The sequence below is a fragment of the Pipistrellus kuhlii genome, unplaced genomic scaffold (assembly GCF_014108245.1).
Source record: "Pipistrellus kuhlii isolate mPipKuh1 unplaced genomic scaffold, mPipKuh1.p scaffold_m20_p_2, whole genome shotgun sequence".
Classification (NCBI taxonomy): domain Eukaryota; kingdom Metazoa; phylum Chordata; class Mammalia; order Chiroptera; family Vespertilionidae; genus Pipistrellus; species Pipistrellus kuhlii.
Window position 1 is genome coordinate 129239477 of NW_023425515.1, and position 16546 is coordinate 129256022.

General features: G+C 39.9%; 1 protein-coding gene across 1 annotated transcript in view; it reads left to right on the forward strand.

The window, feature by feature from the left end:
* The window catches only part of DIPK1A (divergent protein kinase domain 1A), a 113486-nt gene that overhangs the window by 91554 nt on the left and 5386 nt on the right, over positions 1 to 16546 (forward strand). The window contains exon 3 of the mRNA XM_036444212.2: positions 12016 to 12123. Within this exon, the coding sequence (XP_036300105.1) occupies positions 12016 to 12123 (108 nt within the window). The remainder of the gene's footprint in view (positions 1 to 12015; positions 12124 to 16546) is intronic.

The following is a 16546-nucleotide window of genomic DNA, read 5'->3' on the forward strand; positions in this document are numbered from 1 at the left end:
CTGACATTTTATGGTAAGTTCTTTTCAAAGTATTTTAGTTTTAGTATTTTAATTTCCATTATAAGTAGGGCTCTTTCTTCCCTTATATTTTCTAATTGCGATTTTTATATGTCAAAGGAATTGACTGCTATAAATTAATATGGAACTCCACTAATTGTTTCTCCAATTTCCTTTAGTTTTTTGCCTAACTTTATTGGCTACTACTGGAATTTAATTCAATTTTATTTAATACTAGAGGCCCAGTGCGCATATTCATGCACCAGTGGGTCCCTCAGCCTGGCCTGCACCCTCTCTCAATCCAGGACCCCTCAGGGGATGTAGTAGGCCGCAGGGGTCCTCAAACTTTTTAAAGTGGGGGCCAGATCACGGTCCCTCAGAGAGCTGGAGGGCCGGACTATATGAACTACTAATTCCTACTGTAACACCTCGGCTGCGCTCACTGCCCAAAAAACCTGGCGGGCCGGATCAGACTCCTCTGCGGCCGCATGTGGCCCGCGGGCCGTAGTTTGAAGACCCCTGTAGGGCATGAAGCAGCAGGCAGCCGGTGAGAAGCTTGAGCTGGGGCCGGGTGCCCTGCCACTCCGCTGCACCTGCCACCACAGCCCACTCACGCTGCTCTGTGGGAGTGCACTGACCAGGGGGCAGTTCCTGCATTGAGCATCAGCCCCCTGTTGGTCAGTGCACATTATAGTGACCAGCTGGGTCATTTTGGTCACTTAGGCTTTCATATATATAGATAGATGCTAATAATAGTAGGAACCTAGCCATATTGTTCCTAATACTGAAACATCCTTGCAATACTAAAAAAAAAAAATCCTACACATGGACAAAATATGTATTTCTTCTGATGTACTCTGGATTCCATTCCAGTATTTTATTTAGCTTTCTTTTTTCCTAAACTTTCTTGAAAGATATTGGTTTACTGCTTATTCTTTTGGGAGAAATCCCAATATTTGTTGGGTTTTTATTTCATTGTTACATTGCCTTGAAAAAAAAATTTGGAAGATTTTGTTATAAAAAATTTTTAATCAATAAAAATCCAATATAAACAAGTAAAATAAATAAATAAATAAAAAGCAATGGAAAAAAATATCCTCAGGTGAGGATTAACTAAAGAAAAAGAAAAAAGGTGAGGGAGGAAGAGTGTTTTCCTCCCCCTGTGCCTTTTCCAGGACATTACTTAATGTTGATATTTTCGGCACATTCCTCCAGAGAGAGTGTCTACCTGGATACTAGTGAGGAGTCACTGCCATTCGGTTAACTTTTGTGGCTGTTATATTAGCATGTGCTTTAAAACTGAAGCATTAAAAGATGGAAGAGCCTCTACATTCTATTACAGTGTCTTTTAAGATTTAATTTCTAGAGATGATGGTTTGTTGCTTTACACAACTAGCTTAACATACACTAGATTTAATATACCTGGAGCCATGTTTCCAGTTAGATAGCAGTACATAGCTAATTATTTCACTTAGCTTTGCATCTGCTTAGGATCAATCATAATTATTTGACTCCAAATGTTCATTTTGTTCCATTACCCTATATTTTTAAAATATATGGAACCAATTTACTTGGAACATACTGTTTTTAAAGTACGTCCAGGCTGCCCAAGCCAGTTTGGCTCAATGGACTGAGCGTTCGCCTGCGGTCTGAAGGTTCGATTCCGGTCAAGGGCACATGCCCAGGTTGTGGGCCCAATTCCCAGTGGGGGGGGCGTACAGGAGGCAGCCGATCAATGATTCTCTCTCTTTGATGTTTCTATCTCTCCCTCTCCCTTCCTCTTTGACATCTATAAAAGTAAATTAAAAATAAAATACGTACAAACTTAACCTTTTCCTTTGAAGAAAAGGCTAGTCTTCCTGAGTGCCAATTTGACTTAGGTTGCCAATCTTTTCTTTGTGAATTTATAGTTTATTTTAAATCTCAACAAACATAAATTTTATTCTTAGAATAATCTTACTGGTTAAATTATAATGGGCCTCTGGTGGCCTTCATGTGCTATGCTGCACTCTTAGGTCACGTGATGTTCACCGTGATCCCAAAACAAGTGGTGTCATTGGAATCATTCACATCATTCCTGAGAAGCATTAAAGAAACTAAGGGTGAAAGCCAGTTTGGAAGAAGCAAGCCAGTGATAAAACACTGTGTCGTTTTAGTCCTGTGCTTACTATCCCTGCTAGAGCCTGGAGGTACCGAATAAGACCCCACCCTGAGGAAGCTTAGAGTAGTAGAGGATATGGAAAAATGAACAAGAAGCACATGATTGAGACTGGAAATTGTATTTCTACCATGTTTCCCCGAAAATAAGACCTACTTACAGGTTTCCTTCTGAGTGAAATATAACGCATCCCCCCTAAAATAAGGCACCCCCCCCCCAGGCTAAACATGAGAGATTTGGTCCACTGATTCTGAAAGAAATGGAGTCACAAGAAATTCACCAGGAAATTCAGGAATTGGATTGTTATGATGATGTTCCAGAAGATGATGACATGATTGTCATTGAATAAATGAGTAAATTCTTGATACTGTAGGATTCACAGTTTGTCTGGTTTGTGTTGACAACTACCGTACTACCGTACTGTATACAGGTAATAAGTTTCCTTTATTTTCATTTGACAATAAATGTGTACCATATTCTTCTTCATGGAAAAGACATCCCCTGAAAATAAGACCTAGCGCATCTTTGGGAGCAAAAATTAATATAAGACACTGTCTTATTTTTCAGGGAAACAGGGTAGATTTAGCCAAAAATAAACAAACAAAACAAAACCAGGCCCAGCCGGGTTGTTGCTTGGTGGTTGAGCATCGACCTATGAAGGAGGAGGTCACAGTTCAACTCCCGGTCAGGGCATATGCCGGGGTTGTGGGCTCGACCCCTAGGGTGGGGCCTGCAGGAGGCAGCCGATAGATTATTCTCTCTCATCATCGATGTTTCTCTCTCTCCCTCTTCCTTGCTCTCTGAAATCAATAAAAATATATATATTTTTAAAAATACCAGGATCTTGGCTATTTTAAATAATGCTGAAATAAAGGTAGGGGTGCATAAATCTTTTGGAGTTAGTGTTTTCATAGTTTTTTAATAAATACCCACAAATGGAATTGCTGGGTCATACGGTAGTTCTGTTTTTTTAATTTCTTGAGGAATGTCCATACTGTTTTCCATAGTGTATCTTGAAGCATATGTCAGAATTTTTTTTTTAAGGCTATCCCGTATTCCATTATATGCGTACGCCACATTTTGTTTATCCATTCATCCATTGATGCATCCTTGGGTTGCTTCTACCTTTTGGTTGGGATGTAGTTTTAAATTAACCAAATCCAGTTTGGTCATGCATGTGCTTTAGATTCTGTTTTGAAAGATGATAGCAGCCACTGAAAAATGTTTGCTATAGGTGAGTGTCAATACGCCCATATAACCACATTCTAGGTTATAATGAAAATAATTTCTGCTGCATAGTTAGGTGTTGGTTCAGCACGTATTTACTTACAAGCAGTCACACAGCATTTCATCTCATCAGTCTTTAAACTCACTGAAATTCTAATGGTCGCTTTAGGAGCTCTGTCAATTGTCATGAAAGATTTGCTCAAGGCAGAAGCAATGATATCCAGCCAAGTTTATTACCCTTATAATGAGCATCAGGGAAGTGGGAATTCCAAACCAGTGATTCTCAATGTCTCTCTTTGACCAGCAGCAATGGTATCATCTGGTAGCTTGCTACAAATGCACATTTCCAGCCCCACCTAAAGTCTAAGGAAGAGAAACTCTCAGACATGTCCAACATCTGTGTTTAGCAAGACCTCCAGGGACCTGACACTCCTAAAGTTTGAGAGCCTCTGATGCAAAACGATTCGCCCTGGGTACTTCCCTAAAGATAAAGGCTCTAACTTCTTGTGAAAGGGTAGGGAACATCTCCTATTTTAGCCAACTCACGCGTCTTAAATACCTTTAATTGCACCAATAGCCATTTTTAACATTCGCCATGACATTTAACAGGTCACAGGTGTCACCAATAATTTGCTAATTAACAAATCTTAGAAATGGATCAATCTTTTTTTTTTTTAATGTTTTTATTGATTTTTTTTTTTTTTAAAAATAAAGGAAGGTAGAGAGAGAGATAGCCTCTCTCATACGCAGGAACTGGGAGTCGAGCCTGCCAGCCTTTCGGTGTATAGGGTGACGCTCCAACTAACTGAGCCACTCAGGCCAGGGCCGAATGGATCAGTCCTGACCAAGATGTGGAGCATAGGTTTCCTTATTACCTCATTAGAACCCTAGCTGAGCACCTGTACATTCCTGCATTTCCTGATTAGGACATTAGTGGCATCTGGACTATGCATACATACCACCACCGCCACCACCACAGCCTCACTGTATATACTGAAGAATTTTAAAGTAAATTAGAGATATTATAACAGAATGAAAGGAAAGAGAGAAGAGGGGGTTTGTATGTTCAGAGAGAGAGGAAAGGGGAGAGTGTAATGAGCACTATTAATGGCCGAGGGAAAAGAAGTTAGGAGAGGGGGGGGGGGGGGATTAAAAGTTGAAGACACAGTGAGAGTGCAGAGAATGGTGAAGATTTTAAATAGTTGATGTAGGGCGTGGGAGAGGAGGCTGACTAGAGACTTGGAACCCGTCTCTGCTGTTTTCTTCTAAGTAAGAACAATTGGTAAGATTGCCTCAAATACATTATTAGAACATGAGTATTGGTAAATTACTTAAAACCTAGTACTGTGCATCTATCTGTTCATTGTTATTGCCCCTTTGGTACTATTTCCATGTTCATGAAATTCCTTCAACTTAGATGAGGTTTGTAAATTTTACAAACCTCAAGGGCGCCATCTTCTGGTACTACAAAGTATGTGCAAGCAAACGAAGGTAGTATATAGTAAAATCGTAGTAATAAAAAAAATCTTGCCTGACTGGTCTGGCTCAGTGGATAGAGGTCAGCCTGTGGACTGAGGGGTCCCGGGTTCGATTCCGGTCAAGGGCATGTACCTTGGTTGGCAGCTAATCGATGTTTCTCTCTCATCAATGTTTCTAACTCTCTATCCCTCTCCCTTCCTTTCTGTAAAAAATCAATTAAAAAAATATATTTTAAAAAACATCTTGGGAAAGGACAAACCTTTGACGTTTTCTTCTGAGTTTTCTATTGTAAACTTGAACATTCTTTGTAATATCTGTGTATATTTAGCTAGAAGGTCAGATTGCTGACAGTGATTATAGTTGTATATGGCCCTGTCTGAAAAACAAAACAGAACAGTGTGTGGCTAACCATCCTTTTTGAACAAGCATGAGGGAAATCTGCCTTTGGTTCAGGTGGAAGCCCTAAGTTGAAGAGCCCGCTCTTTGTGACTGCCTCTTCCAGGCAGGGTTGGCTCCAGGCCTTTGCTCAAAACAAGAATGTGATTCTTGTAGCTGAATGCCAGACTTACCTTCACTGCTTAACAGTTTACTGATAAGGGATTGGTTTGTCCTCGTTTGGTTTGCTTTCAATTGTATGGAAAAGTATTAATTTTATCTTCAATGAGGTCTTAAAATCAAATCACCATGTTCTATATGGTGGTTATTTATTGAAAATTTATCAGACACTTAAATACCAAACTCTGTGCTAGAAGGGAGTGTCTTCAAATCCTTTTACTTCCTGCCAGGGAAGATAACATGAACATAAATGGTGATATGTTTGGGAACATAGGGAAAGAAGGGAGGAAGAATTTAGGCTCAGGAAGGAAATACACAGCCTTACGATTATTTATTCATTGGAAGATGGGTATTGTGAAAAAGTCACGGTTAAGTCTGGACCTGGGCAGAGTTATGGATGAAGTGTTCCTCCAGACTCAGGGGCCACAGATCAGGACGGTCGAAGGGGATAGCTGTTAGTCCTGTCCCCGAAGTTGTCCTTAGTAAAATGCCCCATTACTGGTTAAAGACCCAGAACCCACTTCATTCATTCATCCATTCCGCAAGTGCTTTTCATATGCACTGGGCGATGTGTCAGACGTGTGTGTGAATCCTCAGGAAGCAAAGGTGGGCGTCCTGGCCCCACTTGGTGCTTGTGCAGAGGGGTGACCGTGACCTGGTCCCCTCGGGAGGAGCCCTGGGACGGGCATCTGTCCCCGCCGTTCTGAGGCCTGCTTTATCCTCTCCGGCACAGTCATTCCGGTTCTTTCACCTCAGTGGGTAAAAGCTCAGGCTCTGGAGGCAGACTAGCTGAGTTCGTCAGATTTCAGCACCACCATTAACCTGCTCTGCAAGTTTCTTAACCTCTTCTTAACCACTCTTGCCTCAGTTTCTTTATCAGTAAAATGGAGATAATTGCTCTTTGTAGGGAGGTTGTAAAGATTAAAGAGATATACGTGAAAAGCTCTTAGGACAGTGATGAGGCATAGAAAGCAATATGATAAATTTCCGTGTATCTACCATCTACTAGCAAATCTGAACCTTTCACCATATTTGCTTCACTTTTAAAAAGAAGAAAATGACCACAGTCCAGCTGAAGCTCTCTTGATCTTCCCTGGTAGTCTCTTTCCTCCTCCCCAGAGGATCCACAGTCGAGAATTTGGTGTGAGTCCTTGCCAGCACCTTTTCATCATTCACTGAGTGTATAGGGGCATATAAATAATATGTAATATTGCTCTGTGTGTTACTAAACTTCAATTATACTAAACTGCACATATTCTACAACCTTTTCCATTTGAAATTGTTTTCAGCATTTTTCTATTTGATGTGTATAGGCCAAATTCTCTCATTTTAATGACTGTATTTTATAGTATTTTATTATATGAATATACCACAATTTTTTAAAAACATATTTTATTGAGTTTTTACAGAGAGGAAAAGAGAGGGATAGAGAGAAACATCAATGAGAGAGAATCATCGATCAGCTGCCTCTTGCACACCCTCCACCCGGGGTGTGCCCCCAGCCAAGATACATGCCCTTGACTGGAATCAAACCCGGGACCTTTCAGTCCGCAGGCTGACGCTCTATCCACTGAGCCAAACCAGTTTCGGCTGAATATACCACAATTTATTCGGCCACTCGCTTGATGGGCATTTATGTTGTTGCCTAGTTTTCACTTACCGCACCCTGAGGTCTTCCTAGACTGTACCTTGATCTGATACTTTTCGTTACTGATTCAATTTTTTTAATGTTTATTAGTCTTATTCAGATTTTCTATTTCTTTTTGCATCATTTTGTTATCTATGTTTTTCTAGAAAAAAAAGTTTTATTTCAATTGCTTATTGCCATAGAATTGTTTATATTATTCACTATCATTTCCCTTTCTTTTATATTTTATAGTCATCTTTATTTGTGCCTCCTCTTTTTCTTTTCTTTTCTTATTTTTATTGATCTTAGAGGGAAAAAGGAAGGGGAGAGAGAGAGAGAGAGAGAGAGGAGGGAGAGGGAGGAACATCAGTGTGAGAGGAACATCTATCCGTTGCCTTCCACACACACCCTAACCAGGGGTAGAACTATGACCTTTTGGTATTGGGGCAATGCTCTAAACAGCCAGGGTGCCTCCTCTTTTTCTTATGATCAGTCTTGCTAAAGGTTCATCTCTCTGTTAAAGTTTTAAAAGAACTAGCTTTTTGTATCATTGGTCTTTTTTCCCATAAATTTCTGTGGGGTTTTTGTATTTTTATTATTATTATTTTTTTTTTACTTCTTTGGGGGGCTTACTCTGTTATTGTTATAATAACAATGGTTTGTTGTTGGGGTTTTTTTTGGGTTTTTTTTTAAGCCTCTTTAGTGGAGTGAAACTACTTATATTGTCTCTTGCTTTTTCATCATTGTGTTTAGAGCTGGCAGTGTCCCTATAAGAACTGCAGGGTAGCCGCATCCCACAGATTTTCATTTGTATACCTTTGTTGTTCAGTTCTAGATAATTTGCATTTCTGTTGTTATTTTCCCTTTAGTCCACAAATTAGTTAGGAATGTGCTTTTCAGTTTCCACACATGTCTGCGTTTATTTTTATTTCTTTGTGGTCAGAGAATGTGGTTTATACAATCTTAATTCCTTGGAAAACCTAAACCGTACCTTTCAGAGGTTTCATCCCAGCTTATGAATAAGGCCTCAGAACTCCCACCACCTTTGCCTCAATAAATAAACGTACCAATGAAATTGATGGCCGTTTGGTATCAAGCTAAGATACCAAACAGATGGCTCTGCATTTCCTAAAAATCCAGACAAGTTGAACCTGGAGAAGAAAATATTGAGCATCTCTCTGTGTGATCCCGCCTCCCAAACTTGAGTCTGAGAACTATTGCACTGCTCCTCCTGTGAAGATGAAACCTAACACAGCCAGGTCTGAAGGAGAAAGCAGGCATGGCCAGGGGCTCACGGGAACTCCTCTGCTATTGATGGCTGAGGGGCACAGTGCCTAGGCGTTGGCACTTCACTCTGCACCTGGGCAGGGCTCCCCATCTCTCCAGGGCTATTCTGTCCTCACATCAAACTGTGGGAAGTGTTAGACCCAAACCTTAATATCGATATCCCACTTCGTGGAAATGGCAGAAACAATACTTCCCAGTCACAATACAATAAAACTTGAAATTAACAAAAATCTATCTGGAAAATTTTTAATTATCCTTTTAATTCTTGAGCCAAAGAGAAAGTGCAAATTGAAAATTTAAGTATCTAGGAGATAACATCAATAATATATAACTTAAAATATATCAAAGCCCTGGCTGGGTAGCTCATCGTCCCAATGTGCCATGGTTCTGTGTTCGATCCCTGGTCAGAGCACATACAAGAATCAACTAATGAATGTATGATAAATGGAACAACAAATCAATGTTTTGCTCTTTTCCTCTCTATAAAATCAATAAAAATAAAATATAAAGTCTTAATTACATTAATAAATGGCAAAAAACAAAAGCTGAATTAAAAATTTATTAAATTAGAAAAAAATGTAAAGAAAGCAGAAATAATGAATTAACCAATACAAAATAAAAATAAAAGATTATGTTCCTATTAGAAGCAATAATAAAATTTTATACTTTGTTTCATCCCATCTTCTTTATTCCACCTAATTTTAATCAATGTATTATTAGTAGTTCTGCAAGTGATTTTATCTATACTTTTGAATATATTTCTGTCTCTGTAATTTGACTTATTAGATGTAAATGTTATCTTTTGACTGTGAATAAGAAAATCAACACTCTTTTGCCACATGCCATCTTCTTACATGTCCCCTCCTTGAGTTTTATTACTTTTACTAGCATCTATATATATAAAATCCTAAGTGACTGGAACGACTGGTCACTATGACATGCACTGAGCACCAGAGGATAGATGCTCAATGTAGGAGCTGCCCCCTAGTGGTCAATGCGCTTTCACAGTCAACCTACTCCCCTCCCCCACTTCCTCCTCTCCCCACTCCCCCAGCCGGCCAACCTCCCTCGGTCTCTCCCCCTGGCTGGCAGACCCCAGGCTGGGATGGGGAACTGGGAGTGGGTGGCAGCAGATGAGGCCCCTTTCCCGGGGGGGCCAAGAGCCGGCTCCCTCCTCAGGGCTGGTGGCTAACCTCCCATGCCCTGTCCCTCTCTCCCTCTCCCAGCTGGCAGGCCCCGATTGGCCTGCTGCCCACCCACTACATGGCAGCATGGCAGCAAAGAAGAGGAGAGGGGGAGGCGGGGAACTGCGCAGTGGTGGGGCGCAGTGGTGGCAGCATCGGCATCTGGCATTCATTCCATTTGTTACTGGCCGGCAACCATCACCTCCTCTCCAGCCTGACCCTGATCAGCCTGGCCCCAGTCGGCCCTGGTCTCTGGCCAGGCCTGGGGACTCCACCGTGCATGAATTTCGGGCACCGGGCCTCTAGTAGTTTATAATATCAACATTCTGAACAATATACAGTAGTGCTAAAGAGAATGAGCTGTGTGACCTTGAGAAAGTTACTTAACATATATTTCTGTTTTTTTTATTTTTACCATAGGTATAACAACAGGTTCAATGGACATAATAGGGGGTTGTTGTCATGATAATAAAAGAACAGTGCCTGACACATTGTAAGCATCTATTAACTATCATCTATTGTAGGAATAATTATCAAGAAATAGGTTCCCAGAGTTGTTTTAATCCCAGTCCAACATTTCAACTGGCTTTCATGTTTAGTTTCTCCATTCATCTCTTGGTTGCCTGAAATTCATTCTCTAATGGTTCAAGAGATGCTATTGTATGTTATATTTTCTGGTCCTTACGTGTCTAAAAGCATTTGATGCCTTTTACTTGAAAAAAAAGTTTGGCTACGTAAAATAACTTGCTATTACTGAGCACTTATTATCTGTTGAAGTCTTATTTTAAACCTTTTCATTAAGTCCTTTGAATTCACAATAACATTTGTTCTGCTGAAGCTGGTTTGGCTCAGTGGATAGAGGGTCGACCTGTGGACTGAAGGTTTCCAGGTTCGATTCCGGTCAAGAGCATGTACATTGGCTGCGGGCACATCCCCGGTAGGGGGTGTGCAAGAGGCAGCTGGTCAATGTTTCTCTCTCGTCGATGTTTCTAGCTCTCTATCCCTCTACCTTCCTCTCTGTGAAAAATCAATAAAATACATAGAAAAAAAATAAAATAATAATATTTGTTCTGCTTCATGACATTTTCTGGAAATTTTATTTATCTGACACTTGCTTTTCCTATTCCTTTCCTCTTTATCTTGTATATTTGCTATACAAGCCTCGTATTTGTTTTCTTTTGATTGTTACTCGCTACTGAATATTATAGGAAGCAACTGGGGCAGTGAACTGAGCCTGTGGTGAAGCTGCTGTGCCCACAGTGTGTGTGTGTGTGTGTGTGTGTGTGTGTGTGTGTGTGTGAAGGAGAGACAGAGAGACGCTCACTCAGACTGGTTAAGCCTGCATATCTCCCTGACAATTACAAGCTGCTCATGATATACATAGTTTTTTTCCAGCCCGTTTCATTAACAGACTACCTCCAACATAGATAACATTTTTAAGGATTTTCCCATTCAGCACTGCCTTGCCCTGACACTTTATGATGCCAGACAGAGTCCTTGGATGTTCCCACAGCTGTGTCCCTTACACCCTCAGTGCAGACCAGGGCGATGGTTCTTCTCCTCAGATGTACCTCCTGTGCAGTGTTTTGCCAGCTTTGTCTGAGAATTGAGGTCAGAGCAGGTATTTAATCTCAGCATGTGTCTGGACTCTGGTGTAATTTTCACTGAATTTGGCAGGCCATCTCATTTATTGTGTCTTAGGGTTACATTGGCACTTTATTTTATCAAAGGTAGAGCTTGCATTTCTTTTTTTAATTTTATTCCTTTTCCCCCTTTTTGTTGAATTGATTTGGGTGGCACCAGTTAACAAAATTCTACAGGTCTCAGGTGCTCGATTCTAGAACACATCATCTGTACCCTGTACTGTGTGTTCACACCCCACGTTTATTTCTTATTTTTGGATGATGTCAAGAATGACAGAGTTAACTTTATTTTGTTATTTTAAAACATTTTTGTAATTTAAACTTTATTTTAAAACCATAGAGCTATATTTTTTAAATATATTTTATTGGTTTTTTTACAGAGAAGAAGGGAGAGGGAAAGAGAGTTAGAAACATTGATGAGAGAGAAACATCCATCAGCTTCCTCCTGCACACACCCTCCTGGGGATGTGCTAGCATCCAAGGTACATGCCCTTGACTGGAATCTAACATGGGATCCTTGAGTCCCCAGACTGATGCTTTCTATTCACTGAGCCAAACCAGTTAGAGCACCAGAGAGCTATTTTTAAAAAGAGAGTTCCCCTGTTCTTGGGGAAAGTAGCTACCATACCACCTTAGACCATGTTACCTGGAAAAATAGTTTCAAAATCCTATGCACACCCTAGTTGCAACAAGGTCTCTCAGCATAATAGAGCTAATAAAGAACAGACATGGATTCAAATCCAATACCAAGTTCTTTTTATTGAGGAGCCTTCTCTTAAAGAATATAAATATCTCTTTATGTTGTGTTCTTCTTGTGAACATTTTTCTATTAACTTCTTCTTTATTTCCTGTGTTTAGTGTGACAAGTACAAGAATGGAGTTATTGATGGGCCCGCGTGTAATAGCCTTTGTGTAACAGAAACTCTTTACTTTGGAAAATGCTTATCTACCAAGCCCAGCCATCAGGTATGGACATTATGAATAAACGTTACAGATGGCACACTCCAATTTTGCCTGAAACTAAAGGGTTATGAAAAGAATGACTGAATCAGAGCCTTAGGACATTTTATGTATTCCAGTTTTCTCTGCTTTGATCCACTCATCCCAGAGATGTTTATTGATGCCCTGTTCCCGGTATATTCCAGCCACTGTTTTGGTTACTAGGACTACAGCAGTGATTGAGATAGGTAGGATTACTTCCTTTATGGATCTTACATAATCCCAGAGGGGTGGGGAATATAAATAGTTGGTAGATAAATAGGTAATTACAGGATGTGGTGTGTTTTATAAGGATATACACAGGGCCAACTGGTGGAGAATGCAGGGGGCGGGGGTGTGCTTTAGAGGAGGTGATCAGAGAGACCTTTCTAACACTTGAGCTCACACCTGAATGAAAAACTAAACCACAGGCATAGGCGAAGGACAGGATGAACTAAAGCCACAAAAGAAGCACTATGACTAACTGATAAACATGCTGAAAAAAACTCTCTACCTCACTTACCATCAAAGGAATATAAATTAGAACAGTAGAATACTATTAGGCTGGAAGAAACTATAACGAACATCAACACTGGTTAACCTTGGGTAGAGGAATATTACATGATTTTTAAGGCCATCTTTTCTTTATATTATTTTGTAACTTCCAATGTAAATTTCTGTAATTACTCTTATAGAAATTTAAAATATATTTTAAGTTGATGCTAACAATGTTTAAGAGAATTTCTGAAGCAAAGTCTAACATTTGAATATCTACCACATGATACGAACTGTTTAAGACTTTGGGTGAGACCTTGGAGAATAAGACACGTAAAGCTTCTGGCCTCCTGTGCCTTATGTTTCATGTGAGAGAAGAGCTAATAAATGAGTCAGTAAATGAACAAATAAGGTCATTTTAAGACAGTGCTAAAAGCCGTGAAGAAAAATAGGGTGATGGGTAAGAGAATGAAGAGGATCTCTTCTACAGGGTATTAGGTAATACCAGGGTGATATCCAGCATCTAGAAGGGTTTAGGAATCTGGAGAAGGCACTGCATGTAAATTAATAAAGAGACTAGAAATATAATATAAATTTGTAATCCATGGGGGAGCCAGAGGAGGGCTTACCTTCAGTAACCAAATTCTTTGAATCTCTGGACCCCTTGCTCTTTATTAACACAAATTGCCCTAAAGCAAAGCATATATATATATATATATATATATATATATATATATATATATATCAAAGGTTAAGGTTTAGAATACAATAGGCATTGTCAGATTGGGGGAACTGCCTTTGGCATGTAATAGCCTTTGGCTGTTCAGGTGTGTGTTTTTTATTTTTTTATTTTATTTTATTGATTTTTTACAGAGAGGAAGGGAGAGAGATAGAGAGTTAGAAACATCGATGAGAGTCATCTATCAGCTGCCTCCTGCACGCCCCCTACTGGGGACGTGCCCGCAACCAGTGTACATGCCCTTGACCGGAATCGAACCTGGGCCCCTTCAGTCCTCAGGCCGACGCTCTATCCACTGAGCCAAACCGGTCTTGGCTGTTCAGGTATTTAACATTAGATTAAAATGCCTTTAGCTGTTGGCAACAGGCAATAATTTATGCAAATCTTTAGGTGAGGAAATGCTTTTTGGCCACTCAGAAGGGAATATGTTTCTTCAGCCCTGCTGAAGCCTCAAGGTTTCATCAGCCTTTTGATGAAACTTATCACATTTATGACCTGCTGGAATTAGCCTCCCGCAGTTAGAGAAGGCCTGTCTAAGGTGACATAGGAGCTGCGACTTGAATATGTGAAGACAACTGTATGAAGATCTCTGAGAGTTCATTCGAAGCAGAAGCAACAGCAAACAAAGCTGGGCATGAAACAGGAATAAAGTTGATAGGCTTAAGGAAGAGAAAGACCAGTGTAGCAGGGATATAGGGACCCAGGGGTAAGTGGTAAGACCAGACTAGGGGAAAAGGCCAGGCCAGTTCTTATGGAGTCAAACAGGCAATGGAAAGGACTTTGGATTTTATTCAAATTGAATTAGAGGACCTAAAGCAAGGGAGTAATCTGCTTTGTTTGGATTAATGTTATTACTATATAATTAATTTAACCCTGCTTGTCTTTTATATATAAGCAAGAGTAGTCTGCCTGGGTGGGCTCAAATGCTGGCTTCGGCATGGTAGGTCACATAGTGGTGTTACTTTCACATCACTGCTTCAGTTTTCCATCAGTAAATTGAGAATAATAATAGTATCTACTTTATAGTATTGTTATAAGGAATAAAATAATAAAATAAATTCATAGACTAGAGCACATAGAAAGTGCATATAATGTTAGTTTGATAAGTAGCTAGATAGTAGTGACTAATTTGAGGGTATGGGGTTAAGAAAATGAACATAGGAAAATTTTGCCTTTCATCCTTTTATGTAATTTGACTTTTTAAAAATTTATTTATAGCTATAAATGCTCACATTAAGAAACAAGAAAGGCTAACTGGACCTTAGCCCTCACCCAACCAATCAGGTCAGCCAAAGCAGTGACATCACCACCTTTATGAAACACCTGGACTTGTGGAAGTTCGCTCTCTTGTCCGTCATGCTGTCGGCGTGAGTGGGACAGAGCCCATGCTAGCTTGGAATTCAGGCTCCCTGGTGGTCCTTGGGGATCATGTTCTGGGCACAACACTTCCTTTTTTTTTTAATGCCTTTCTCCTTACAGTATGTTCAGAGAGAAAGTAAATTGTATATTTAACATTAAAAAAAAAAAAAGAGCCGAAATATATATTGAAGAAAAAAAAAAGGAAACAAGAAAGGTCTCAAATAAACGACCTAATCTATAACTTAAGGAACTGGGGGGGGGGGGGGACTAAACTCAAAGCTAGCAAAAGGAAATAAATATTATTATTATTATTTTTATTGATTTTACACAGAGAGGAATTGAGAGGGATAGAGAGTTAGAAACGCCGATGAGAGAGAAACATCGACCAGCTGCCTCCTGCACACCCCCCACCAGGGATGTGCCCGCAACCAAGGTACGTGCCCTTGACCGGAATCGAACCCGGGACCTTTCGGTCCACAGGCCGACGCTCTAACCGGTCTCGGCAGAAAATAAATAATACAGATTGTAGCACAGATAAAAGAAAGATAATAGAAAAAAAACAAAAGAAAATGTCAATGAAGCCAAAAGTTGGTTCTTTGAAAATATAAACTTTTAGCTAGATGGTCTAAGAAAAAAGAGGGAAAACTCAAATTGCTAAAATTAGAAATGAAGTGGGGACATTATTACTGATTCTACAGAAATAAAAAAGATTATATGAGTACTAGGAACAATTGAACACCAACAAATTGGATAACTTAGATGAATTGGGGACATTGCTAGAAACACAAAATAGAAAATCTGAATAGAACTACATATACCCAGTAAGGAGATTGAATCAGTAACCAGAAGTCTCCTAACAAGAAAAGGACTTGTTGTTTCACTGGTGAATTCTATCAAACATTTAAAGAACTATCATCAGCTGAAACCGGTTTGGCTCAGCGGTAGAGTGTTGGTCTGTGAACTGAAAGGTCCCAGGTTCGATTCTGGTCAAGGGCATGTACATTGGTTGTGGGCACATCCCCGGTAGGGGGTGTGCAGGAGGCAGCTGATCGATGATTCTCTCTCATTGATGTTTCTAACTCTCTATCCCTCTCTCCTCCTCTCTGTAAAAAAATCAATAAAATATATATTTTTTAAAAGAACTATCATCAATCCACTTCAAACTTTTCTAAAAAAAACTGAAGAGGAAGGAATACTTTTTAACTCATTCTGTGAGGCCAGAATTATCAAAGACACTATAAGAAAATTACAGACCAATATCCCTTTCAAACACTGTTGTGAAATCCTCAACAAAATACTAGAAAACCAAATTCAGCAGTGAATTACAAGGATCATACAGTCCTGGCTGGGTGGCTCAGGTGGTTTGAACATCATCCCATACACCAAAAGGTTATCAGTTCAATATCTGGTCAAGACTCATACATAGTTGCAGGTTCAATTCCCAGTCCTTTGGATGCCCATGGGAGGCAACTGATTGATATTTCTCTGATTCATCTCTCTGTCTCTCTCTCTCTCTGTCTGTCTCTCTCTCTCTCTCTCTCTGTCTCTCTCTCTCTATCTCTTTCTGTGTGTGTGTGTCTCTCTCTGTCTCTCTCTCAAAAAGTCAGTGAACATATATCCTCTCTCAAAAAGTCAGTGAACATATATCCTCGGGTGAGGATAAAAATAAATAATAATAATAAAGAGATCATAGTGATCATGCATCCTGATGAAGTGGGGGTTTATTCCTGGAATGTGAGGATGTTTCAACATAGGAAAATCGATCAGTGTAATACACCACGTTAACAGAAAGAAGGAAAAAAGAAAAGGATCATCTTG